The 26,982-nt window shown below is 46.4% G+C and overlaps 1 protein-coding gene across 1 annotated transcript in view; it reads left to right on the forward strand.

The window, feature by feature from the left end:
• Positions 1–1,744: 1,744 nt before the first annotated feature.
• NTN1 (netrin 1) overlaps positions 1,745–26,982 on the forward strand; it is a 220,033-nt gene continuing 194,795 nt past the window's right edge. Inside the window, exons 1-2 of the mRNA XM_030534975.1 lie at positions 1,745–2,060; positions 2,485–3,527. Coding sequence (XP_030390835.1) covers positions 2,510–3,527 — 1,018 coding nt within the window. The 5' untranslated portion in view covers positions 1,745–2,060; positions 2,485–2,509. The remainder of the gene's footprint in view (positions 2,061–2,484; positions 3,528–26,982) is intronic.

Here is a 26,982-nt window from a genome sequence, read left to right on the forward strand (position 1 = left end):
TGGTTGATTCGGATCTTTTCCCGCTCTTGCCCGACGGGAGCCCTTGCAATTGCTAATGCAGCATCATTGGCGCTCGTAGCTGTTCTGAAGCGAGGTGACAATTCGCCAAAACACCCGGCGCAGGGGGAATTGGAGTCCAGAGGAGTTTGGGGGTGAGCTAGGGGCGCAGGAGCCAGTCTGCAGGCGCCCTCATAACTGGGGCGGCCCTGGTCAACTCATAAGTGAATCCTGAGCACCTGCAGCGAAATGACCTCCACCATGGAAAGTGCCCTAACTAATGATGTGTGTGTGTGTGTGTGTGTGTATTCTGGGTGGTGGTGGTGGGGATAAAGTGGTTAGCAGGAAAGCAGCCTCCCGGTTGAAATCTGCACCCCTCTCTGGCATCTTCCCGGTAGGAGGCCGAGAGGCCCTGTCCTGCCAGGACCCAATCTCCCCAACAGGCGCTAGGAACTTCCTTTACGCAGTTTAAAAAGTCCCCTCCCCCATACAATTTGCTAGCAGATTTTTTTTATTTCACCCGGACCATGGGTTCCCCGGAGAATATACCTGAGACGGGAACCAGTGAAGCTGCCTAGCCCCTACTGCCCAGGCCTCAGAGGTACTCCGGTGTTCTGCTAGTGACTGAGGATATTTCCAGCGCTAGAAAGCTGGGTGGGTCCTATTTTAGGATCCCTGTCATCTCCCAGACTCTCTGACTACCCCCAGCGGGGCAGATTTGCCTCTGTTCTCTACCTTAAAAGTGACCGATTCTTGCCGGCTCGCCCAGTACAATCACCGAGTGTCCCGCAGGTCCTTGCATAAGATTTGTCCTTGAGGGCACAGCTGTATAATAAGGCCCCGATCCTGCACTCCTCTCTGGGGCAAAAGGCCCAGGGAGAGGTCAGAGCAGCTGATGGAAGTTCTGCCTGAGCCCGAAGAGCGGGACTGAACCCTGGGTGGAAAGGGCCCGATCCTGTGTTCACTGAAGCCGATAGGGAACGATTCCGCTCTAGCTTTCTCTAGACTCCTCTTTCCACGGACTCAGCAGCGTGCCAAGGCTTTTCTCAACCTCAGACACCAGCACAGCCCCGCTCCCAGCACTTGCTTGTTTATTTACATGTTATTTCCCCGGCTCCTTCTGAACGGGTGCAGCTGCTCCTTCCGAGTCGCTTCCCGAACAGACTGGCAGAAAGCTCTGCTCTGACTTTTTGTTTACACCCCGTGCCTGGCGTGACACAAACCCTTCGCCCTGCGGACAGAGTGCAGAGAGGTAAATAGCAAGAAGGACCTAACCAGTCCTTATTGTTACGGCCAGATCCCCTCAAGACCCCCAGTACAACCCCCTGCGGAGCCGACAGAGTAACCGAGAGCAGAGTTTGTGCCCGAGGACACCCCCAAACACACCAGCACAAGGGAGAGCACGAGGAAGGTCCTTGCCACAGTCAAAGGAAGAGAGCAGGGCCCGATCCTGCTGCCATTGCAGTGGGTGGGACCATCAAACCCCTCCCCCTGCCTCGGCTCCTCTCTTCCTCTGCCTAAAGTTCGTCTTTGCTGTGCTGTAAAACTTTGCTTTCAAACAGCCGATGTGAAGAGTCTGCTCGCACCGATTCCTTCTGTCTGCTCCGTCCCCACCCCCCGCCGCCTCCCCCACGCGTTCCTCTCCCATCTCTCTGAATCAGATGCTTTGCCTGGGTTCCCCCCACCTCCCCTCCTATTGATAAACTACCAGTGGATGTCGTTGTTCTGTTCCTTGTGTGAGCGGAATGTCACTCCTTTAAGATGACCTCAAACTCAGCAGAAGCTGGGAACGTCATTCAGGCTCTCTGCAAGGCGCGGAGAGGGAGGCAGGGAAGGACAGAGCCCCGCCACTAGGGTGTTTTGGGTGTTTTTTTTTTCTTTTTGGTCTGAGGATGGGAATGCTCTGGGCTCTTTGAACCACACACCGTTTAGCATCCAGCCCTTCCACTCCGCAAGTCAGGAGCGCTCGGCTGAGAGCTTGAAGACGAGCTGTGCCACCTTCCCCGGGAGCTCCAGAAATTTTACTTTTGCGCCTCAGGAGGAAAACCAAGCGAGCGAAGAAGGTAGCGTCCCACCTGTTGGTCTCCGACGGCTGCAGCTGCAGGGGGGTTAAAGCCACCGCCTTAGCGGCGGGGGTTAGTTTGGGAGAGGAGGCCAGGGTCGCTTTGCGCTTCTGGTCCAGCCAGGGTTTCTCTGCCTCCAGGCGCAAAGTTCTCCTTCCAAGCCGCCAGCTTCCCGCCCGGCTGCAGTCTGGCTTTCCTGGGCAGTGCCCTGGCACGGAGGGCGCTTCCCGTGCGCTGCCTGGGCAGCGATCCCGCTGGATGGGAAGCGCCCGGCTTGCAGAGCCGGTCCCCTGCAGAGCGGGCCGGGCTGCGCTCCGTGCCCCTCAGCCGGGCTGCAGCCTCCCCTCCCCGCGTAGCGGAGCAATTGGGTTTGTGACCGCGGCTTCACCTCCCCGCTTCTCTCTCTCTCTGTGTTTGCCCCCAGGCTCCCCGGAGGAGGCGCCCGCAGGATGCCCGGGAAGTGCTGGCGGGTTCTGGTCACGCTGGTGTCGCTGTGGTGCCTGGCGGGCGGCGCGCGCGGCGGCTACGGCATGAGCATGTTCGCGGTGCAGACGGCGCAGCCCGACCCGTGCTACGACGAGAACGGCCACCCGCGGCGGTGCATCCCGGACTTCGTCAACTCCGCCTTCGGCAAGGAGGTGAAGGTGTCCAGCACCTGCGGCCGGCCGCCGGCCCGCTACTGCGTGGTGAGCGAGAAGGGCGAGGAGCGCGTGCGGACCTGCCACCTCTGCAACGCCTCGGAGCCGCGGCGGGCCCACCCGCCCGCCTTCCTCACCGACCTCAACAACCCGCACAACCTGACGTGCTGGCAGTCGGAGAACTTCGTGCAGCACCCGCACAACGTCACGCTCACCCTCTCGCTGGGCAAGAAGTTCGAGGTGACCTACGTGAGCCTGCAGTTCTGCTCGCCGCGCCCCGAGTCCATGGCCATCTACAAGTCCATGGACTACGGCCGCAGCTGGGTGCCCTTCCAGTTCTACTCGGCCCAGTGCCGCAAGATGTACGCCAAGCCCAGCCGCGCCGCCATCACCAAGCAGAACGAGCAGGAGGCCATCTGCACCGACTCCCACACCGACATGCGGCCGCTGGCCGGCGGCCTCATCGCCTTCAGCACCCTGGACGGCCGCCCCTCGGCCCACGACTTCGACAACTCGCCCGTGCTGCAGGACTGGGTCACGGCCACCGACATCAAGGTGGCCTTCAGCCGCCTCCACACCTTCGGCGACGAGAACGAGGACGACTCCGAGCTGGCCCGCGACTCCTACTTCTACGCCGTCTCCGACCTGCAGGTGGGCGGCCGCTGCAAGTGCAACGGCCACGCGTCGCGCTGCGTCCGCGACCGCGACGACAACCTGGTCTGCGACTGCAAGCACAACACGGCCGGGCCCGAGTGCGACCGCTGCAAGCCCTTCCACTACGACCGGCCCTGGCAGCGGGCCACGGCCCGCGAGGCCAACGAGTGCGTGGGTAAGTCAAGCCCCCGGCAGGGGCCCGCGTGCGTGGGGAGGTGTGTGTGCCTGGCCGAAGGGATCCCGGGGAGCGCGGGACGCGTGGCGCGGGCCCCTGGCCTAGGGGACCCTCGCGTGGATCCTTCCCTCCAGCCCGGAGATCTAGGAGGAGACGCTGCGCCGACCCTGGCCAAGCCCCCCCGGGTGAACGTTGATCCCCCCCGCTCCCATGCCCAGTGCCGCTGATCGGTGCCCCGGGGGCTCGGGGAGGCAGATCAGAGGGCTCCGCGTCGGCTCTCCCAAGCTGCCAGCGCAGGTGTTACATGGAGGAAATGCTCCGGCGGAGTCGGCTTTAGCGCCCCGCAAGCTGACGCGGTTGGGTCAGAGATGGCTGGGGAAAGCCCAGGCAGAAAGGCGCCTTGTCCAGTCTCACCGCGATCACATAACCCGCTGCAGCCGGGACAGGTCATGTCTCATGAGCTCTAGGTTGTGACACGTCTCCCGGGCAAGGCCCCAACCCACGCTACACAGGTGCCTCACCATAAATTGTGGTGCAGAGGAGTGCGAGCCTGGGGAGCAATCGCATCGGTTAGTTCAGACTATACACGGACAAGCCTGACTGAAATGAATTGCATTCAGACGTGCGCGAGGTTAGGACTGTTAGTAAATATTTAGCTAATGACAGCTCCAGAAGGGCAGGGTCACTTTCTAGTCCTGCCTAAATGTAAATAATTCCTCAGTTATGGGCCATCCAGGCGGCTTTTAAGGCAGACTGTTACAGCCTCGCTCAGAAGCCTCCAGATCATAAAGCTGTGCATCAGAAACGTTTCAGTGGCTTTATAGCTCCAGAGAACTGACAGAGCTCTGGCAATGAGTCCTTCTGAGAACACAGTAGGTGGTGTTTTCTCCAGCTGACTTTATATGAAATCAATTAAAGCAGCACCTCCCTCTGAAGATGTTGTCCCAGCCCTGTGAAGTGCCTTCAATTGATCCATGAATAGGAGAGAGCAAAGGAGGGTTTGTGTGGAGTTGATGAGTTTGTATCATTTCTGTCTCAGGCAGAAACACTGGCCAAGCCAATAATACTGTGGGTCTTTAATGAGGAACTTGAATGAGGACCAAGGCTGAAATGAGAAACAGCAGTGTGCTTGGGGGATGATTTATTTCACCAGGTCTGAGGCAAGAAATATGGATCCTGTTGGCTGTAAACAATTCCAATGATCTAGGTTATCATTCAAGAAAGATTCTTAGCGTATTTATAGGCAGTGCTGCAATATTCCGGCATGGGTCGTTCCTGAAAATGACAGGCAGGAGGATGCTGTGTGGTTGGTGGTGTGTAGCTGCATGTTCTCAGACAAGGCGCAGATATTCCTGGAGCAGTTAGGAAGGCTTCACCCATCCCAGCTTTCCCTTTCCCTGTAAATGGTCATTTTGACATTCAAGAAGACAAGTGAGTGAGAAATTGGCAAGTATAAGATGGGCACAGATAGCTCATCAAACACCACTCAGAGGAACCCCTCCTCTCCTAGCCCATGACTTGCACAGCTCTTGCTGAAGTACCTCTCTCCTGGCCTGTAGCATGCCCTGCTGCTCCATTCTTGGGCTCTGGCACAACTTTGGCATGCACCTTATTCCTGATCTCCAACACCTCCTTATAGTCTGATCCTGAGTCTCCTGCCTCCAGCTCTGGCAATGCTGATATGCAGCCCTCCCTTGTCCTGAGTCCCCCACATCTCTGCCAATGCACCTTAGTCCTGTCCCACAGCAAACCCCCTCCCATTCTTATCCCGAGGCACCTTCCCCCAACTTCGCCCATTCACCTGCATTCTAACCTGCAGGAATTTTTACTTTTGCCCCTCACTCCAAGCATTGTCAGTAAACTTCTAATCTAACCTACAACTCCCTTCCCTCCAGTCATGGTCCCAAACTCCACATCCTATTAATACATCTTAAAGTTCATCTGCAGTAACCCTATTCTACAGGGCTGATGAGAAAGAAAGAAAAAAAAAAGAGGTTTCAGCATTTGTTTTTGTTCTGCACTGTGCTAAAAATCAGAGAGAGAGCAAGAGTGAGTGAGACCCACTCCAAAATAGCCCCGTGGTTTGGACACTCACCTAAAATGTGAGAGACCCAAGTAAGAGCCCTAGCGCCTGGGCCATGGCTTTTCTGTGGTGGATCTCTCTCTCTTGTACATTTCCATGAAAAGTTTCAGTTGCGATGAATCAGCATTTTCCTATGAAAAATCCCCAGCCAGTTCTACCATTCTAGTCTTTGGGGTCTTCTAGCCAGAGACTTAAAGTCATGTCACACACTGGTAGTGCTGCGGTATGAAAACTTGCCCACCAGAGATGAAACTGAGACTCAGCTATAACTCATTTTGACTTGTCATCTAAGCCACATTCCAAGACTAGTTAACATATAACAATACTCACTTATAAAATGCTGCAGCAGCATCACATGTTTTTTAGCACTTGCATATCTTGAGTAGATTCTCAACTGGTGTAAATCGGAGTGTCTCTGCTGAAGTCAGTGGAGCTATGCTGATTTACACTAGCTGAGGACCTCTTTTATTAACAGTGCCTTAATGCCCTATTATTTATTTAGGCGGCAAATTTTAGCCATTGATGATACATAAGTCTCTGATCTTCCTTACGCCAGTTTTCCACCACTGTTACCCCATTGACATTGATGGCGTTCCTCTGGGGTTACACCACTGTAAACAGAATCTAGCCCTTGGAGGGAAACTTTTTCTGAGTGCCTCTATCATTTGTGAATACTTAATCGCATTATTTACAAAGAAAGTATAGATCACTTGCTCTGTCATCCAAAATATTCCGCTCCAGCGATAAGAATAACATTGTGCAGCATCTTCGAACAGTTTGTTTTTACTTTGCTTAAATCATAATCAGATGTGACTTTGAAAGTATTTAATTTCTGTGTCTTCCTCTTGAACACCAAGAATAATAACAAAGAAAAATACTGGCAATGCACAGGGTTATTTGGCTAACTAAGGCTTCTTCCTTTAGAAAATTAATACAACTAAAATACTTCAAGATTAATACAAAATGCAGACATATGTGCTTTGCAAAACCTTTACTAAACCTTAGCTCCATATACATGTAAATTCCACACTTTAGTAGAATTCTACTCTGCCAACATACACACATTGTCTCTCTTCAGATAGATAGATAGATAGAAAAAGAAGAGTTTAGTCCAGTTTTAAATGGAAATCACAACATAGTCTTAATTGTGGAGCAGTTACTGATGTATGTGTGTATACAATAAAAAAAATTACTCATGGATGTAGGAAAGCTAGATTATTCTCTTTAGTGAAACTTGGAATTTCTTCCAGAAATAATCCTAAACAGCATGAAAGAGAAAAAGATAATATTTCAAGGTTGGTGACACTCAGCAGAATACAGGAAATCTTTCATTCAACCATGCATTAGATCTTCGACTGGGGTAACTCAGCAGAGTTCTATTAAAGTCCATTGAACTGTGCCAATTTACACCATCTGAGGATCTAGTCCAATGTGTGTATGTAGGTATAGGTAATCTATACACATGTGTGTGTGATCTGAAAGAGTGGTGGTACTGATCTTTCTTTTAATGGATATTCTATTCCGGATGAGTTGAGGCTTGTGGAAGGGGTATTGACGATCCCTGTGAATTTTTAGGCTCCATTGGTTTTCACAGACTGAAGATATATTTCATAAATGAGTGACTGGGGTTTTAATAACCTTCCTATGAAATTTAGAACTTCCTATGTGCCACTTCAGCATTGTTTTTTTGCTAAAAATAATTATTAAAAATAAATCACACAAGACAAATGCTCCAAGATCTTCCCAAGTCTGCGGCTGGGCTACAGTTTATGAAAACTAGTTCTGGAACCGAAACCACGGATTTGCATAACACAGCTGTAATTTAAACCCCACACCAAAGATGGATGTGGGAAATGAGCTCCTTAGTGCCCTGTAGTTCAGTTTGTCTGTTGGTAGTGTGTACCTGTGATACAATGATAATAATGACACAAACAGAGCTGTGTGAGTGTGCTCTTTATTTGACTTTTCTCTCAGCTGCAGGAGTCAAATACTTTGCTGCTGAAGATAATTCTATAGAGTATATTGGAATAGCTTTGATGCAGAATAATATTAGTGTTTAATTCTCACTGTGGAAGTTAATGGAATCCTGGGTCACAGGAGTACTAGGAAGATTAAATACACAGGAGAGGAATGACTACAAAGGGAAAGGTTTGTCTCTTTACCCTGAGCATGCTCATTACACAAAATCCTTGGGTTTTATACTTACAATTTCTACTCTGGTGTAAAAAGTGGCTTATTGGCATTAACCTGTTTGAGGACACCAAATCCCAAGTCTTCAAAGGAGGTGGTAAAAGCAATCCCTGAGGGCCTGATTCTGATCCCACTCACATCAGTGTAAATCTTGAGTAGCTCCAGTGAAGTATATGGAATTTCCAGGATGTAGAAGTGGCCGAAGGGAGCGGAGCCCAGATTCACCTATACTCTGACTGCTTTGTCCCACTGTCACAACACCTGACCTCTTTTCTGACCAGTTAAACTGGGTTAATGGCTGTTTTCTGTCACTGGCACAGCACACAGCAGCCAGAGCATGCTGGCAAATCTAGCCCTATGTCTTTAAAAAACTAGAATGATATAAAATTAATACAATAGACATTATGTGGATTAAAAACTGGCTAACTGATAGGTCTCAAAATGTAATTGTAAATGGGGAATTGTCATTAAGCGAGTGTGTTTCCAGTGGGGTCCCACAGAGATCAGTTCTTGGCTTTACACCATTTCACATTTTTATCAATAAGCTGGAAGAAAACATGAAATCATCACTGATAACGTTTACAGATGACACAAACTGTGGGCATGGTAAATAATGATGAAGACATGTCACTGATTCAGAGCAATCTGGATTGCTTAGTAAACTAGGCACAAGCAAACAATATGCATTTTAATATGGCTAAATATAAATGTATACCACTATGAACAGAGGCTGTCAGGCATACTTACAGGATGGGGGACTTTATCCTTGGAAACAGGGTCTGTGAAAAAGATTTTGGGGGTCATAGTGGATAATCAACTGAGCATGAGCTCCCAATATGATATTGTGGCCCAAAGAAATACTGCAATCCTGGGATGCATGAAGAGGGGAATCTCAAATGGGAGAGGTTATTTTATCTCCATATTTGGCACTGATGTGACCACTGCTGGAATACTGTGTCAAGTTCTGGTGCCCACAATTTAAGGAGGATGCTGATAAATTTGTACAGAGTACAGAAAAGAGCTATGTGAATGATTAAAGGATTAGAAAACATGACTTATAGTGATAGACTCAAGGAGCACAATCTGTGTCACTTAGAGAGACAGCCAAGGGGTGACTTGATTGCAGTCTATATGTATCTACATGGGGAACAAATATTTAATAACGGGATCTTCAGTCTAGGAGAGAAAGGTCTAACGTGAGCCAGTGGCTGAAAGCTGAAGCTAGACAATTCTGACTGGACATAAGGTGTAAATATTTAACGCTGAGTGTAATTAATCATTGGAACAATTTACCAGTGGTTGTAGTGGAGTCTTCATCACTGATAGTTTTTAAATCAAGAGGGGATTTTTTTCTAACAGATTTGCTCTAGGAATTATTTTGTGGAATTTCTCTGGCCTGTGTTATACAGGAGGTTGGACTAGATGATCACAATGGTCTCTTTTGGCCTTGAAAATCTGAGGGCTACAGGGAAACATGGCCTAGTTCCTCCTCTTATTGTAAAATGAGATTTCTTTTGTTTTGTGCTCTGTGCATGGTGTGAAACCCCAAACACTATGGAGTTCTGAATAACTTTCATTTTTAACAAGAGTAATGACCAGCATCGAAATAACCGAGTAGATTAAAGACTCGCAGCAATGAAGGAGTTAACAGGTGCAACATGATTAGCCAGTGGGTCTCCATGGGAAATAGCATCTCCAAGTCCCTAGTGTGAAGCTAGTAAGTGCTGTTTAAATGTGTAAACAGTATAGAGCTGTCATTTATCTCAGTTAGCCTATAACATCTGGAGCAGAGCCACTGCTGGGATTCCCATTAACACCTAGTGACCAGGATCCTCCAGCTAGTCACATGAACAATATACCAGGCTTGCCACAAGCTAAAGAGCTCTTTTCCGCCATGCTGCACTGCCTTTGTCATGCCAGAGCTGCCATTTCAATAAGCCAGTTTCTTTCCTTTGGTCTCCCTGAGTATTTTACTTCTTAAAAGCAATCACCCAAACTTCGCTCTGGCCTAAGGCTGAAGGTAAAAGAAGACACAGAAGAAGATGCTTTAAAATGTGTATTCCCAGTGTGGCTGTTGGAAAGACTGTGAAAATCATCTCTCCTTTTTGGGGAATGCCAGCCTTTCTCACCACAGCTGGTACCTATTTTTTCACCCTTAAGACAAGCTATGTTTTTTATTAAGTGAATGTATATTTTGGGATTAACTCAAGATCACATCCTTAATAGTCTTATATGTTTACACTTCAAAAAGTCCACTTGATTTGATTTTCTTCCCTGTCATCATGATAATTTCTTTCTATGTCTGTTGTACAATATACAATCACCACATTACATTGCTCTATGGGTCTAATTTATAGTTACATGAATCCCAAATAGCTTTCTTACCCATAAGAAACATCCCCAAAACTAACCACTTTCCATGAACACTGCTCTTTAATCAAAGATTCTCAAAGCATTTTTATAAACATTTGTTAGGAACATAGGAATTGCTGTATCAGAGCATTGGTTCATCTAGTCCAATGTCCTGTCTCTGAAAATAGCCAGTATTAAATGCTTCAGAGTAAGGTGCAAGAAACCCCGTAGAAGATAATTACAGAATAGTCTGCTCCCTATGCATCTCATGAAGTGGGCTGTAGCCCACGAAAGCTTATGCTCAAATAAATTTGCTAGTCTCAAAAGTGCCACAAGTACTCCTGTTCTTTCTGCTCCCTAGCGTAAATTTCACTCCTAACTAAGATCACACCACTGTAAGGTAGATGAGTGCTATTGTCCTTATTTTAGAGATTGGTAAATAATCACTGGGATATGAAATGACTTGTTCAAGATGAGAGACAGGGTGGGTGAGGTAATATCTTCTACCGGACCAATTCCTGTTGGCGAGAGAGACAAACTTTGGAGCTACACAGAGTTCTCTGTCAAGTCTGGGAAACACAGGCTATGTCTACACTGCATCCTTTACAACGGTGCGACTGTGCTGCTACAGCCACGCTGTTGTAAGGCACACAGTGTAGCCGCTCTTTGTCGCCAGGAGAGAGCTCTCCTGAGGACACAATAAAACCACCCCCAACGAGGGGCAGTAGCTTCATCAATGGGAGCACAGCTCCCACCAACGAAGTGCTGGCCACCCCAGTGCTTTTCATGGTTAAAACTTTTGTCATTCAAAGGGGGTGTTTTTTCATACCCCTGCATGACAAAAGTTTTAACCACAAAATGCAGTGTAGACATAGCCTTGCTCAGAGTGTCACAGCCAACTACAAGGTGGGACAGATTGTTTAGCATAAGCAGTTAACACATATTTCAAGGGACCTTTCAAGGTGAAGTGGCCCATTAACACCCCTTCTGGGTAAATGTCGTTGTCACTCATTCCTTCCTCCGTGAAAGCAACGGCAGACAATCATTTCGCGCCCTTTTTCCCTGGATTGCCCTGGCAGACGCCATAGCATGGCAACCATGGAGCCCGTTTTGCCTTTTGTCACTGTCACCATATGTATACTGGATGCCGCTGACAGAGGCAGTACTGCAGTGCTACACAGCAGCATTCATTTGCCTTTGCAAGGTAGCAGAGATGGTTATCAGTCATTCTGTACCGTCTGTTGTGCCATTGTAAATTGGCGATGAGATGACGGTTATCAGTCGTTCTGTACCGTCTGCTGCTGTCATGGGCGCTCCTGGCTGACCTTCGCTGAGGTCGGCCGGGGTGCAAAGACAAAAATGAGAATGACCCCCGGGTCATTCCCTCCTTTATGTTGTATCTAAAAATAGAGTCAGTCCTGCCTTGAATATGGGGCAAGTGTACTAGAGATCCAGTGTACCAGACAGCACAGCCGCTCTGTGTCAGATCCTGCAGAAATGATGAGCTGCATGCCATTCTAGGGGGTGCCCTTGCAACAACCCCACCCGTTGCTTCCCTCCTCCCCCAACTCTCCTGGGCTACCATTGTAGGGTCCCCCCCATTTGTGTGATGAAGTAATAAAGAATGCAGGAATAAGAAACACTGACTTTTTAGTGAGATAAAATGGGGAGGCAGCCTCCAGCTGCTATGATAGTTCAGGCAGGACATTAAATGGTGTAGGGGAGAGGAGCCCAGCATCCCGCTGCTATGATAGTCCAGGCAGTACAGAATCTTCTCTTTAGACATGAAAGGGGGAGGGCTGATGGAGCTCAGCCCCCAGTTGCTATGATGAGGACAGTTACCAGCCGTTCTGTACCATCTGCCGGGAATAACCGGGAGTCATTCCTATTTTTACCCAGGCGCTCCTGGCCGACCTCATCTGAGGCCAGCCAGGAGCACTCACGGGATGATGACAAGGACGGCTACCAGTCCTTCTGCACTGTACCGTCTGCCACCAGGGAAGGGAGGGGAGAGGATGCTATTGTTCAGTGCCGCGGCACCGCGTCTACCAGCAGCATGCAGTAGACATACGGTAACACTGAAAAAAGTCAAGAAATGATTTTTTTCCCTTTTCTTGCACGGGGGGGAAGGGGAGATAAATTAACGAGATATACCCTGAACCACCCCGGACAATGTGTTTGACCCTACAGGCATTGGGAGCTCAGCCAAGAATCAAATACTTTTCGGAGACTGCGGGGACTGTGGGATAGCTGGAGTCCTCAGTCCCCCCTCCCTTCCTCCATGAGCGTCCATTTGATTCTTTGGCTTTCTGTTACGCTTGTCACACAGCACTGTGCTGTGGACTCTGTATCATAGTCTGGAGATTTTTTTCAAATGCTTTGAAATTTCATCTTCTGTAACGGAGCTCTGATAGAACAGATTTGTCTCCCCATACAGCAATCAGATCCAGTATCTCCCGTACAGTCCATGCTGGAGCTCTTTTTGGATTTGGGACTGCATCGCCACCCGTGCTGATCAGAGCTCCACGCTGGGCAAACAGGAAATGCAATTCAAAAGTTTGCGGGGCTTTTCCTGTCTACCTGGCCAGTGCATCCGAGTTCAGATTGCTTTCCAGAGCGGTCACAGTGGTGCACTGTGGGATACCGCCTAGAGGCCAATACCGTTGATTTGTGGCCACATTAACCCTACTCCGATATGGTAATACCGATTTCAACGCTACTCCTCTCATCGTGGAGGAGTACAGAAACCGGTTTTAAGAGCTCTTTATATCAATATAAAGGGCCTCGTTGTGTGGACGGGTGCAGGGTTAAATTGGTTTAACGGTACTAAAATCAGTTAAAACGCGTAGTGTAGACCAGGCCTGAGTAAGTGCTTGTCTACACTTAAGCCTGGTCTACACTGGAAAATTAGGGCAGGTCTACATTACAGACCTACATTGGTATAACTAGGTCACTCAAGGATATGAAAAGCCACACTGCTGAGCAATGTAATTATACTGATCATGTAGAGCTTCTTGGGGAGGTGAAATTCCTATACTGATGGGAGAATGCCTCTCCATTCTGTGTTGGTGTAAGTAGTGTCCACATTGAAGCATCACAGTGCCATAGTGTAGACAAGCCCTAAGTTTCCCAGACCTGTAGAAGAGCTCTGTGTAAGCTCAAAAGCTTGTCTCTCTCACCAACGGAAACTGGTCCAATAAAAGATATTATGTCCCCCACCTTGTCCCTCTAATATCCTGGGACTGACATGGCCACAACAACCTTACTTAGGAAGACACACAGACAAGATGACAGGAAGCCCTTGATTCAGTCCTGACTCCCAATTATGTGCTTCACCACTTCAGAGAACACTTAAAATATAGCCCAATCTTACAACTTGCACAAGTCCTTACTCACAAGAATAGTTCCATTGACTGCAGTGGGATTACCTGTGTGAGTAAGATCTATTTGCCTGAGTAAGAGGGCCCAATACATTTGAACTGGTAATACTTCCTGGAAATTCCCTAGCACAGTGGTTCTCAAACTTTTTTTTTCACGGACTACTTGAAAATTGATGAGGGTCTTGGCAGACCATTTAATGATATTTCCAAATGTTGTTTGTACCAGCTAACTATTGTAAAACGCTTTGGATAAAAGCACTATATAAAAAAACCCATAATAATAATTAACATTTTTTTGTTCTACAAATAAAAGCACACAACTCATATTTTAATGTCATAAGAACATATCAGTAGTCTTACCTTTCTAATGCAATGGATGTGCCCTCTCTCCCCCACCACAGCAGCTTTCCCTCTCTCCCTTACCACGGCAGCCCCCGAGCTGGGGCTGGGAAGGAGGGTGGTCTCTCCTCCACCACACCATCACAGAGTTGAGGCTGGGAAGGAGGGCTGTATCTCCCTGGAAGCTGTAGCCCTGGAGCTGGAGAAAGTCGCCTCTTTCTCTGGCTGCTGCAGCCCTGCATGTCCCAAATTCCCCCCACTCGTCGTCTCAGCCCACTGCCCCCTCCCACCAACCCCTTATTCCCCCCAAGGCCACCACTTCACCTTACATGTGCATCTTCTCCAGGGTCCAGGCACCTAATTAGGTGGGTGGCCTTTCATTTTCTCATGTGCAGCCGCCCAGGTGCACACCTTAGAGAGAACTATCCATGGACCACAGTTTGAGAACCTCTGCCCTAGCACATTCAGCCATTCCAGGAATCAATATAACACTCGCCTTCTTTTCTTGTTCCAAATTAGCTTGTGAGAAAGAGGAAATGAGTGTGTAATTCTGATGAATCTCGAGTTCATGCCAGAAACCACTGTGTATTGGGCTTAAATTTGTTTTAATAATTCTATTGGAGGATTCTTCAGAAAACACCACTTTCTCTTAGGCCATGTCTACACTACAAAATTAAGTCAACCTAACATACGTCGGCATACAGCTGCTGCAGTAATTACATTGTTTGTGTATGTCTTCACTTTGCTCCGTGTGTCAGAAGTGTGCGTCCTCACCAGGAGCACTTGTATTGATTGTACTGTCAGGGTGGGTCAATGTGGAATGGCTCCTGTAACAGTCGACATAATCAACACAGTGTCTACATTGACATTGACTTTGTGCCACTCATGGAGGTGGAGTTACTAAGTTGGCGTCGTGGGGCAGTTACATTGGCAGGAGCAAAATTTAGCTGTAGACACTTCTATAGTTAGGTCGGCATAAGCTGCCTTGCATGAACCTAACTCTGTAGTGTAGAGCAGATCTTAGACCTTAAATTTCTGAGTTACACACCAGTTCATCTTTTCCAACAAATGCCCTACACTTACAGGAAGCAAGTGCTTTGGAAGGGTAAAACTGCTATAAACCAACATTTCAAAGTGGGATTATGTATTTCAGTTTGTAGAGCACCCTAGGTACTGTATGTATTAGAATACACCAGTTCTAAATAAAATCCCCTACCAAACACAACAAATCAAACAAACTGCCCTGCCACGACTATATAGCTTGGAATAATCACCCATAGATAACAATCATAATAAACCTATTCAACCGCCCCCGACTTCCCAGCAATCCTCATCCCATTCTCAGCAGCAGGCTCATGATCAAAAGCCAGAGAGCAAAGATGGGAATTGCAACATGCATTGAAGGGTAACAAACCCGGGTTTAGGCAGACAGAGGTTGGGAACAAAAGGTGAAAAAGTCAGCAGACATAGAGTGATACTTCCTGCTTCACTCTGAAATCTTCTTCAGTAGGTGGAGAGGGTGAAATCCCTCACAGCAGTAGTGTTCAGAATGCCAGGTTCCCAGCCATGCTGCCCTTATTGAAACCTGAATTAGCCGGAAGTCAGTTTTGTTATTACTGGACTGGTCAGATATCTTCCACTGGAACATTTTTGTCTCCTTTGATAGAGAATTGGGTTCTCAACTAAATGAAAATTTTCACAGAAAGTATCTGCTTTCCTTGAAAATTTTCAATTTTTCATCAGAAAACCTGAAAAACAGGTTTTTTTGGGCCAAAAACTAAAAAAAATTCAGTTGAAAAGCCTCAAATGTTTCCATTTTTGGTATTGTTTAGCTGGAAAAAAATAAATTTTCAGGCTTTTGGCTTTTTGATGAAAAGTCAAAATATTCCCTGGGGGGAAAAAACCACTTTTTCCGACCAGTTCTAATTCTTATTTATTATTTCATGGGGCCCACCAGTGTATTAGAATCTTCAAATGGAAAAGACAGGTCTTGGGCCCAAAGAGCTTATCATCTAAGGATCCAATTCTGCAAAGGGATCCACACATCTAAACCCTTTCACCCTTTTGGAGTCCCATCAAACATCAGTGGAACTCCCTTCAGATCTGATCTACGCATGTGGACCTCTTTGCAGAATCAGGGCTTAAAGGATGGATGTGGTGCAGAAGTGAGACGATAACATACTCCAGAAAGAGGAGGGTGAGTGAGAAAGGACATGGCTTGGAGGTATATTATTGTTGTTAGTTTAGTTAAATATACAGCCTGGTGAATTCAAATAGGATATTTTTTAGCAGTGTTTTAAAGTGATTCTAGCGACACAGTCCTGACTCAGTACAGACTTGGACTTGGTGGTTTGTTTATTATTGCAGAGGGCATACCAAGGTGCTAGTAGTTAGTTACATAATATTTCTGTGTGGCACTCCCCTCTCAACCTTGTTTCTTCAGGTTATCATCTGCTCTGCATTGAAGAATAGCTCTGTGTAGCACGAAAGTTTGTCTCTTTCACCAACAGAAGTTGGTCCAATAAAAGATATTCCCTGGCCCACCTAGTCTCTCTAATATTCTGGGACCAACACAGCTACAACAACACTGCTAATTACACTATTTGATCAGTTCCATTCCTGTCAGCTTCTGGCCAATCCAAGCCAATTGCATGCCAGCCCAAACTCTTATTTATAAAGCATCCAAGTCCTTTATAGTGGGAAAGGGCTAGTGAAAGAATCCACCAGTGAAATGGCTTCTGAGTTCAAATATTTGCTAGACCAGGAGTAGGCAAACTATGGCATGAGTACCGAAGACGGCACACGAGCTGATTTTCAGTGGCACTCATGCTACCCAGGTCCTGGCCACAGGTCCAGGGAGCGCTGCATTTTAATTTAATTTTAAATGAAGCTTATTAAACATTTCAAAAACCTTATTTACTTTATATACAACAATAGTTTAATTATATATTATATACTTTATAGGGAGGTGACCACCCGCTCCAGCCAGGAAGGAGTTGGAAAAGCCTTGTCGAGGGCAAGTTAAAACCGTGGCTGATTGGGGGAAGTGGCTGCAGCTGGGGCCATGCCCCAAATTGAGCAACAGGGCCTTATAAGAATGCCAGGGAAGCCAGGAGCAAATGGTCCCTCTCTGTTTGTAGAGGGAGATGGGCTTGGCTGAAGGGACCTGAGCAGAGTACCTGAGTGAAGCAGGGCTGGGAACAGGCTGAGGAGCTGGGGAGCTCTAGTCTAGAAAGCCCCAGGCTGCGGCCTAGCAGAAGGCCAATGGGTACTAGGGGTTGCAGAGGGCAGCCCAGGGTAGGCCAAGGCAGCAGGTCCAAACCCTCCTTGCCAATGATGACTAGGCTGATACTGCAGTCTGCCCCAGGCTATGGGGCTAGACGATGACTGGCAATAGCTTTATACTGAGGGGAGGTGGGAATAGTGGGTGAAGGTTCCCTGGGGAGGGGAGACCCAGAGAGAAAGGGGTTACTGCCAGGGGGCAGCACCTCATATAAAAGGGCACTGGGTCCAGGGAGGGACACGGGGGCCAGAGGACAGGCAGATCACCAGCCTGCAGAGAGTGCTCCAGAGCTGGAATTAGCTAATTCCCAGAAGTAACCAGCAGGAGGCACTGCAGGGGTGAGTCCGCTCCTCCACAGACTTATAGAAAGAGACCTTCTAAAAACGTTAAAATGTATTACCGGCACACAAAACCTTAAATTAGAATGAAGAAATGAAGACTCGGCACACCACTTCTGAAAGGTTGCCGACCCCTGTGCTAGACCATGGTAACGCTTTCGAAAGAGGCCAGGGAATCTTGCCTGTACTTTTAACAGATTTAGTAGCATCAATAAATTAGAGCCACTAGTTTGCTCTGTAACTTTTCATTAAATTTTTTAGTGCTAGAGGTAAGAACTGCTGTAAAAAACTTTTAAAACTCCCATTAAAATGAATAAAATTCCTTCATGGTTGCCTTGGAAATGGGAAACATGATTAGATAAATATATATTCTGCATTGTATTGAGCAAGCACTTTGAATGTGACCTCTGTAATTTGTTCCCATACCATTGGCTTAATCTATGGGGCCAGGGCGTGAGATGAAGTAAGCACCTGCATGTCTTTCTGACGTCAATGGCACTTGTAGGTGCCCTGTGCCTCTCAGATTTTGGCTCTATATTTTTGTTCGCCTAGAAAATGTTTAACAATAACAACTGCAATCACAGTGTGAAAAGGGAAACATATTGTTTTTTCAGCTACAGGAGCTGGCACAAGATGCACATTAAGTCTCTCCTTGCATTAGGCCAGAGATAGCTTGTTTGCCACAGTAGCCTTTTCCCATGCCTAAGTTGTATCTTACAGTTAGATGTGAGAACAGTCTGCTGGTAATGATGTTCCTTAGTTAAAGGGAAACTACAGCTCAGGCTTACTGGATGAGGGGTGACTGATAAACTCTTGTAAAACTGTAAATGCAAAATCCTACCATTGAACTACTTCCTCTCCAGTGAACCTGGGGCTGGACTTTAGTATTTCAGTTGTGGCTGCTAGGAAAAAGTTTTCAGGGCAAACCGAGTAGAAAAACTATTCTGAGACAGATCCTTAGCTCGTGTCACTCAGCCTAGCCCCATTGAATTCAACAGAGTTCCATTGATTGACACCCGCTGAGGATCTGGCTGTAATTCTACACACGCATTTGAGGTCTGTTGTATTTTTCCCCAAGGAGTTCCCCGAGTGCTTTATTAAACCCTGAGGTACCCTTCATTTTAACTAGCTTCAGTCTTCCTGCCCTCAAAGCTTCATGTCACAGTCCTCATTATTCCAGTGCCTAAAATGTAATGAAAGAGGTGCCAGGCCTCAAGCATTCATAACTGATACAGCAAGCCCAGAGGTGCCAGGGCTGTGAACTGCCAAGCTCAGAGGTTCCGGGGCTGTGAACTACCAGGGCCAGAGATCTCAGGGCTGTGAACTACCAAACCTAGAGGTGCCGTGGCTCAGCCCTGGCACAAATGAAGCACTGCATTCTTCCCATCAACATTTCTCTTCAATGAGCCTGAGGGGTGCAGTTGAGCAGCAGAAGACCATCTTTCCCAGCCCCTGTGGGTCAAGGAGTGAGAAGCTGAGACTGGCAATTGAGTCCAAGTCAGGCCTGCGGCAACCCATGGTGCTATTCCACAGGCCATTGCACCAATCCCACAGCCCATGCTGGCCTGGAAAATGTGTGCAGATACCTGCCTGGCAATGAGAAACAGTACTTTGGAGATAAATAAGTAAATGTGTTATAATCAACTTGCCAATTTAAATGCATGATTCTTGTGATTATTTATAGAAAACCTGCTACATGAAAAATATTCTCATTTATCAATGAGGAGATAAGAAGCAGGGATGGGAAAATAAAGGTTAAACATTCGACTAAACTTTATAATAACTCAGAGGACAGTTCAGCAATGGAACAAATAGCTTAGAATAAAATTCTTCTGTCTCAGTGAAACCACTAACATGTCTAATTTTTTCTGAACTTGAAGCTCATGAGGTTCTGGGGACCAGGGCCACTGCAACTGTATTTATTTACTACATGCACATAGGGAGCCCATCATGGTGGTATCTGGGCACATTTGACATGCCCTAATACAATTACAGTTAATATTGGGTCTATTCATATCTCCCAGTATGAGCAGAAAGGGGAGCTTCAGGGGAGCTACACCAGTTGACACCAGCTGAAGATCTGGCTCACAGAGTGAAGAGAGTCTTAGTTAGTGAGACAGGTGGCTCCAGGATTTCATGCTGAAATTCATGGGAAGCAAATCTGAGGGGGATTTGCATAGCTCTGGAGCCCCTTCTGAGCCAGTGGATTCTGTGGTGCTGTGATCTAAGTGTGCCAGCATCTATATATGGGCCTGAATTTGGTATTTTTGTATTAGTGTAGACAATGTTCTCAAATCAAATTGGGCAAAGACCCAACATCCAAAGTGTTGTATTTCCTTACCCTTCACCTCATCTTTTCTTACCTTTACCTGAGTTTTACCCTCATTCAATCTTAGAGGCAGTGTGGGCTGGTGTCTAGAGCACTGGACTGGGACTCGGGGTGCCAGGTGTGCCACTAGCCTCTTGGGTGAGCTTAGGCAAGTCACTCCATCTCCCAGTGCCTCGGTTTCCCCTATGTAAAATGGGGCTTATGATACTGATCTCCTTTGCAAAGCACTTTGAGATGTACTGATGATAAGCTCTCTCTATAAAAGCTAGGGATGATTAATACAGAGGCTAATGTTTCATACTCATGGATTGGAGCAGAAGCCAGAGCTGGTACTTGTCATGATAAAGGAGGGCTTTAAACTAGGTTCGACGGGGACAGGTGAGCAAAGCCCACAGGTAAGTGGGGAACAAGACCTGGGAGATGGGTTGGAAACAGGAGGGAGCACGGGCTATAATGGCAGAGAGGAAGGAGGGTCAGGGCAAAGCTGGGAGGCAAGATCAAGCCAGTATCTTAGATGCCTATATACAAATGCAAGAAGTATGGGTAATAAGCAGGAGGAACTGGAAGTGCTAATAAATAAATACAACTATGACATTGTTGGCATTACTGAAACTTGGTGGGATAATACACACGACTGGAATGTTGGTGTGGATGGGTATAGTTTGCTCAGGAAGGATAGACGGGAAAAAGGGAGGAGGTGTTGCCTTATATATTAAAAATGTACACACTTGGACTGAGGTGGAGATGGACATAGGAGACGGAAGTGTGGAGAGTCTCTGGGTTAGGCTAAAAGGGGTAAAAAACACGGGTGATGTCGTGCTGGGAGTCTACTACAGGCCACCTAATCAGGTGGAAGAGGTGGATGAGGCTTTTTTCAAACAACTAACAAAATCATCCAAAGCCCAAGATTTGGTGGTGATGGGGGACTTCAACTATCCAGATATATGTTGGGAAAATAACACCGCAGGGCACAGACTATCCAATAAGTTCCTGGACTGCATAGCAGACAACTTTTTATTTCAGAAAGTTGAAAAAGCTACTAGGAGGGAAGCTGTTCTAGACTTGATTTTGACAAATAGGGAGGAACTTGTTGAGAATTTGAAAGTAGAAGGAAGCTTGGGTGAAAGTGATCATGAAATCATAGAATTTGCAATTCTAAGGAAGGGTAGAAGGGAGTACAGCAGAATAGAGACAATGGATTTCAGGAAGGCGGATTCTGGTAAGCTCAGAGAGCTGATAGGTAAGGTCCCATGGGAATTAAGACTGAGGGGAAAAACAACTGAGGAAAGTTGGCAGTTTTTCAAAGGGACACTATTAAGGGCCCAAAAGCAAGTTATTCCGATGGTTAGGAAAGATAGAAAATGTGGCAAAAGACCACCTTGGTTTACCCTTGAGATCTTGCGTGACCTACAAAATAAAAAGGCGTCATATAAAAAATGGAAACTAGGTCAGATCACGAAGGATGAATATAGGCAAAAAACACAGGAATGCAGAGGCAAGATTAGAAAAGCAAAGGCACAGAATGAACTCAAACTAGCTATGGGAATAAAGGGAAACAAGAAGACTTTTTATCAATACATTAGAAGCAAGAGGAAGACTAAGGACAGGGTAGGCCCACTGCTCAATGAGGAGGGGGAAACAGTAACGGGAGACTTGGAAATGGCAGAGATGCTTAATGACTTCTTTGTTTCGGTCTTCACTGAGAAGTCTGAAGGAATATCTAGTATAGTGAATGCTTACGGGAAGAGGGTAGGTTTAGAAGATAAAATAAAAAAAGAGCAAGTAAAAAATCACTTAGAAGAGTTAGATGCCTGCAGGTCACCAGGGCCTGATGAAATGCATCCTAGAATACTCAAGGAGTTAATAGAAGAGGTATCTGAGCCTCTAGCTATTATCTTTGGGAAATCATGGGAGACGGGGGAGATTCCAGAAGACTGGAAGGGGGCAAATATAGTGCCCATCTATAAAAAGGGAAATAAAAACAACCCAGGAAACTACAGACCAGTTAGTTTGACTTCTGTGCCAGGGAAGATAATGGAGCAGATAATCAAAGAAATCATCTGCAAACACTTGGAAGGTGGTAAGGTGATAGGGAATAGCCAGCATGGATTTGTAAAGAACAAATCGTGTCAGACTAATCTGATAGCGTTCTTTGATAGGATAACGAGCCTTGTGGATAAGGGAGAAGCGGTGGATGTGATATACCTAGACTTTAGTAAGGCATTTGATACAGTGTCGCATGATATTCTTATAGATAAACTAGGAAAGTACAATTTAAATGGGGCTACTATAAGGTGGGTGCATAACTGGCTGGATAACCGTACTCAGAGAGTAGTTGTTAATGGCTCCCAATCCTGCTGGAAAGGTATAACAAGTGGGGTTCCGCAGGGGCCTGTTTTGGGACCAGTTCTGTTCAATATCTTCATCAACGATTTAGATGTTGGCATAGAAAGTACGCTTATTAAGTTTGCGGACGATACCAAACTGGGAGGGATTGCAACTGCTTTGGAGGACAGGGTCAAAATTCAAAATGATCTGGACAAATTGGAGAAATGGTCTGAGGTAAACAGGATGAAGTTCAATAAAGATAAATGCAAAGTGCTCCACCTAGGAAGGAACAATCAGTTTCACACATACAGAATGGGAAGAGACTGTCTAGGAAGGAGTATGGCAGAAAGAGATCTAGGGTCATAGTGGACCACAAGCTTAATATGAGTCAACAGTGTGATACTGTTGCAAAAAAAGCAAACATGATTCTGGGATGCATTAACAGGTGTGTTGTAAACAAGACACGAGAAGTCATTCTTCCGCTTTACTCTGCGCTGGTCAGGCCTCAGCTGGAGTATTGTGTCCAGTTCTGGGCACCACATTTCAAGAAAGATGTGGAGAAATTGGAGAGGGTCCAGAGAAGAGCAACAAGAATGATTAAAGGTCTTGAGAACATGACCTATGAAGGAAGGCTGAAGGAATTGGGTTTGTTTAGTTTGGAAAAGAGAAGACTGAGAGGGGACATGATAGCAGTTTTCAGGTATCTAAAAGGGTGTCATCAGGAGGAGGGAGAAAACTTGTTCACCTTAGCCTCCAATGATAGAACAAGAAGCAATGGGCTTAAACTGCAGCAAGGGAGATTTAGGTTGGACATTAGGAAAAAGTTCCTAACTGTCAGGGTAGTTAAACACTGGAATAGATTGCCTAGGGAAGTTGTGGAATCTCCATCTCTAGAGATATTTAAGAGTAGGTTAGATAAATGTCTATTATGGATGGTCTAGACAGTATTTGGTCTTGCCATGAGGGCAGGGGACTGGACTCGATGACCTCTCAAGGTCCCTTCCAGTCCTAGAGTCCATGAGTCTATGAAGGGGTTTGGATGCTGTTGTCAAACAGCCGCACAGATAATAATTTGGTTGGGGGCAGGGTCTGTTACACTCATTCTTTAGCACAGTAACCCATGGAGGAGAAATGAGAAAGAGGAAGGAGGGATAGCTCAGTGGTTTGAGCATTGGCCTGCTAAACCCAGGGTTGTGAGTTCAATCCTTGAGGGGACCATTTGGGGATTGGTCCTGCTTTGAGCAGGGGGTTGGACTAGATGATCTCCTGAGGTCCCTTCCAACCGTAATAATCTATGATTCTATGAAAGAAGCTGTGAAGAAATGGCCATGCAAATCTCCAGGAAGTCAGAAGCAATACTGCGGCCTGGGCATTCATCCTGCTCATTGGTGGCTATCACATGCAGGTGGAAGCTTTGAAGCAGCTGGTTTTTCCCTTTGATGAGTGGAGACACATGCACTCCACTAACCACAGACCCTTGAAGCAGGATTTTCAAGCTGTCTTTGCAGACATTCTTATCCTGTCTGAGAGCAACACATCAGTGTGGTGCTTGAAATAACAGCATTTATATACAAATGCCATAAAACAAAGACAGGGCTAGTAGCATAGGGCCTACTTTTCAGAGATGATGAAAGCCCACAGATCTTATTGCCTTCTGTAGGAATTGTGGGTGCTCATCAACTCTGGAAATCAACCTCTTCCCCCTTTCTGTGCCTCAGTTTACCCATCTGTGATGGGGGAGGGCAATTCAATACCATCTCTTGTACAGTGCTGTGGAGCATGGGTGAAAAGTGCTGTTTATTATTATTATACCTATGTGTTCAATATGAGCTTTTCCAGGAGTGTGGTCAGTGATGCAGTCAAATGAGCTACATAGAGTAACACCAAAGCCTCTGGGTGGGATGGTCTACAGGAATTGAACTTCAGAATCAAGTCCATGTAGGAGAATTTGTTGCAGAAGAAGGGTTTGATCCCAAGCAATACTGAGCACGCATAGTTTCGATTAACTTCCAAGTTCCTAACACCCCTTAGGATCAGGCCCTAAATCCTGGGACAGTCTAAGGCAGGTTCATTCTGCCCCATGAGGTGTGGACGGTATAATAGGTATGGATGGTATTGATGGGAAGGACCAGATGGGAAGCAGTATCCATAGAAGTGTGGGCCTATAAGTTGCTAGCGTTGCTAATTGTAGTCTCACAAGTGAGCCTTGCATTGGGGGAGCTTTCTCACAGTCCTTTATTCTCGGGAAGCTTAAAATTAAACTGATTTTCAACAAAAAGGTTTTTACACAAACAAAACCAGCACAGTTAGGCTAAAACAAAACCAGCCTTGGAGGTTTGCCTTCTCGTTAGCTTGTCCACTGCTAACCTCTGCCCTCCTCTCTCTGGGCCAAAGCATGACATCCTTATTCTGTCCTTACTGATACAAACTCCCACTGGCTACCAGGGAAGTTCAGCCTGTGAGAAGACTGAGCAAGATCTGATCTTTGGTGATTATCGGTGATCCTGCTTTGAAAAAAGCATCTGGAGTTTAGGCTCTTATCTCTTGACTGGTTTCCCAGTGATACCGAGGTTGCTGGGTATATTATTTTCCCAAAGCACACTAACCCTTTCTCCTTATGGCCACATGTGGGAAGCAAGAATTCCCAGCTGGGAACTAGCCCCCTCTTTGCCAGTTCTGGTACCCAGCACTGATTATTGAAGTGGGGAAGCACAAGCCTTACATCAGGACCGTTGAAATAGTGTGAAATCTTCTCTGGTGTCTGTAAGGTTTTCTGTGAAAATGTGTGGCCAGCTTAGCCTTTCTGGTGCTATTGAATTGCAGAAATAAATGTGGAATGGCCCCATGTAGGGCATAGGGACACTCCAAAATGCAGTATTGTGTACTGGGATGTTGTCTAGGAAGCAATCACTGATGTGGCCTCATTTCTGCCTTCGGTGTATTGTACGCCAACAAAAATACACCCAATCTCCCAAAGCCGACATCTCTCAGGCTTCCACACCTTAGATGAAGATCAGGACAGGAAACACTTATAAACTGTTGTTACTAATAATCATTACAATAGTGACAAACATTTATTTGGTTCTTTAACACAATGAGTAAGTTCACTGCCCCAAAGAACTGACAGATCAGAGAGAATTTATGGTATGCTTGTTAATCAATTTTAAGATTAATTTTATGCATATTTATTAAACTCATTAAAACATCTTTCCCTTCCTAGGTAGGTTTAGAAAGACGAAGCTGTATTATCTAGGAGAAAATGATAAGGGTTAGCAATCCCCAAGCCTCAGCCACAGTCCGGAAAGAACATACTGTAATAGTGCATAAATCGTTCAACATCAGGGTGTTACCTTTTCCTCTGAAAAATCCACCACTGACATGTGACAAGCAGAAGCTGTGTCTATTACAGCCCCCTGTCCCTCTTTTGTGGGCCTCTCTGTTATAGCACTCTGACACAAGGCTTCTGCACTTTTCCCCCCACCCCTATGTTATTAAATCTCAGTATAAATGCTTGGCACATCACAGGGTCTGGGTGTAGTCTTCCATACAAAAATGTCACAGCAGACCTGGAGACATTTTAAATACAGAGGCTCAGATTGGGCCTCCATTTACACTTACACAATCCCATTGTGGATAGTTCTCTGAAAACACCCACTCAATGTGCAGCGGCATTCAAAAAAGCGAACAAAATACTGGGAATAATTAAGAAAGGGATAGATAATAGGACAGAAAATATCATATTGCCTCTATATAAATCCATGGTATATTCACATCTTGAATACTGTGTGCAGATCTCAAAAAAGATATATTGGAATTGAAAAAGGTTCAGAAAAGGGCAACAAAAATGATTAGTGGTATGGAATGGCTTCCGTATGAGGAGAGATTAATAAGCCTAGGACTTTTCAGCTTGGAAAAGAGACGACTAAGGGGAGATATGATTGAGGTCTATAAAATCATGACTGGTATAGAGAAAGTAGATAAGGAAGTGTTGTTTACTACTTCTCATGACACAAGAACTAGGGGTCACCAAATGAACTTAATAGGCAACGGGTTTAAAACAAACAAAAGGAAGTATTTTTTCGCACAACACACAGTCAACCTGTGGAACTACTTGCCAGAGAATGTTGTGAGGGCCAAGACCATAACAGGATTCAAAAAAGAACTACATAAATTCATGGAGGATAGGTCCATCAACGGCTATTTGCCAGGATGGGCAGGAATGGTGTCCCTAGCCTATGTTTGCCAGAAGCTGGGAATGAGCAACAGGGGATGCATCACTTGATGATTACCTGTTCTGTTCATTACCTCTGGGGCACTTGGCACCGGCCACTGTTGGAAGACAGGATACTGGGCTAGATGGACCTTTGTTCTGACCTAGTAGGGCCATTCTTATGTTCTTATGTTCTATTTTTACCTGTGTTGTGTGGATGTGGCTGAGGGCAACATCTGGCTTTTTACCTGGGCTGCTTCCCAGCTGGCATGGAGGGTGCATCCAGCTGTCCACTGACCATGTCCCTTTTCACCCATCTTCTCCTCCCTTCACACCAATAGCTTTTCAGCTTCACTCCCAGAGCATGCGCCAGTGTATTCTCGGGGTTGTTCTGGGGGTGGCCACGAAGGGTTCCTCATTGCTGTCTCAGCTTTGTTCCAACCAGGAGAAACCACTGGGCATACAACCATGCTTTTTCTGGCTCTGGCAAATCCCAACTCATTGGTTATCTTTCTGATTGCCTAGACTTGGATACATCTGTTCTTAGGCTATAGCCTTTGGTGGGAGGAGGAAACCTGACAAACTCATGGGCTGTATCGGAACTGGCACCCAGAAAGCAAGGC

Source organism: Gopherus evgoodei, chromosome 15, assembly GCF_007399415.2.
Source record: "Gopherus evgoodei ecotype Sinaloan lineage chromosome 15, rGopEvg1_v1.p, whole genome shotgun sequence".
Taxonomy (NCBI): domain Eukaryota; kingdom Metazoa; phylum Chordata; order Testudines; family Testudinidae; genus Gopherus; species Gopherus evgoodei.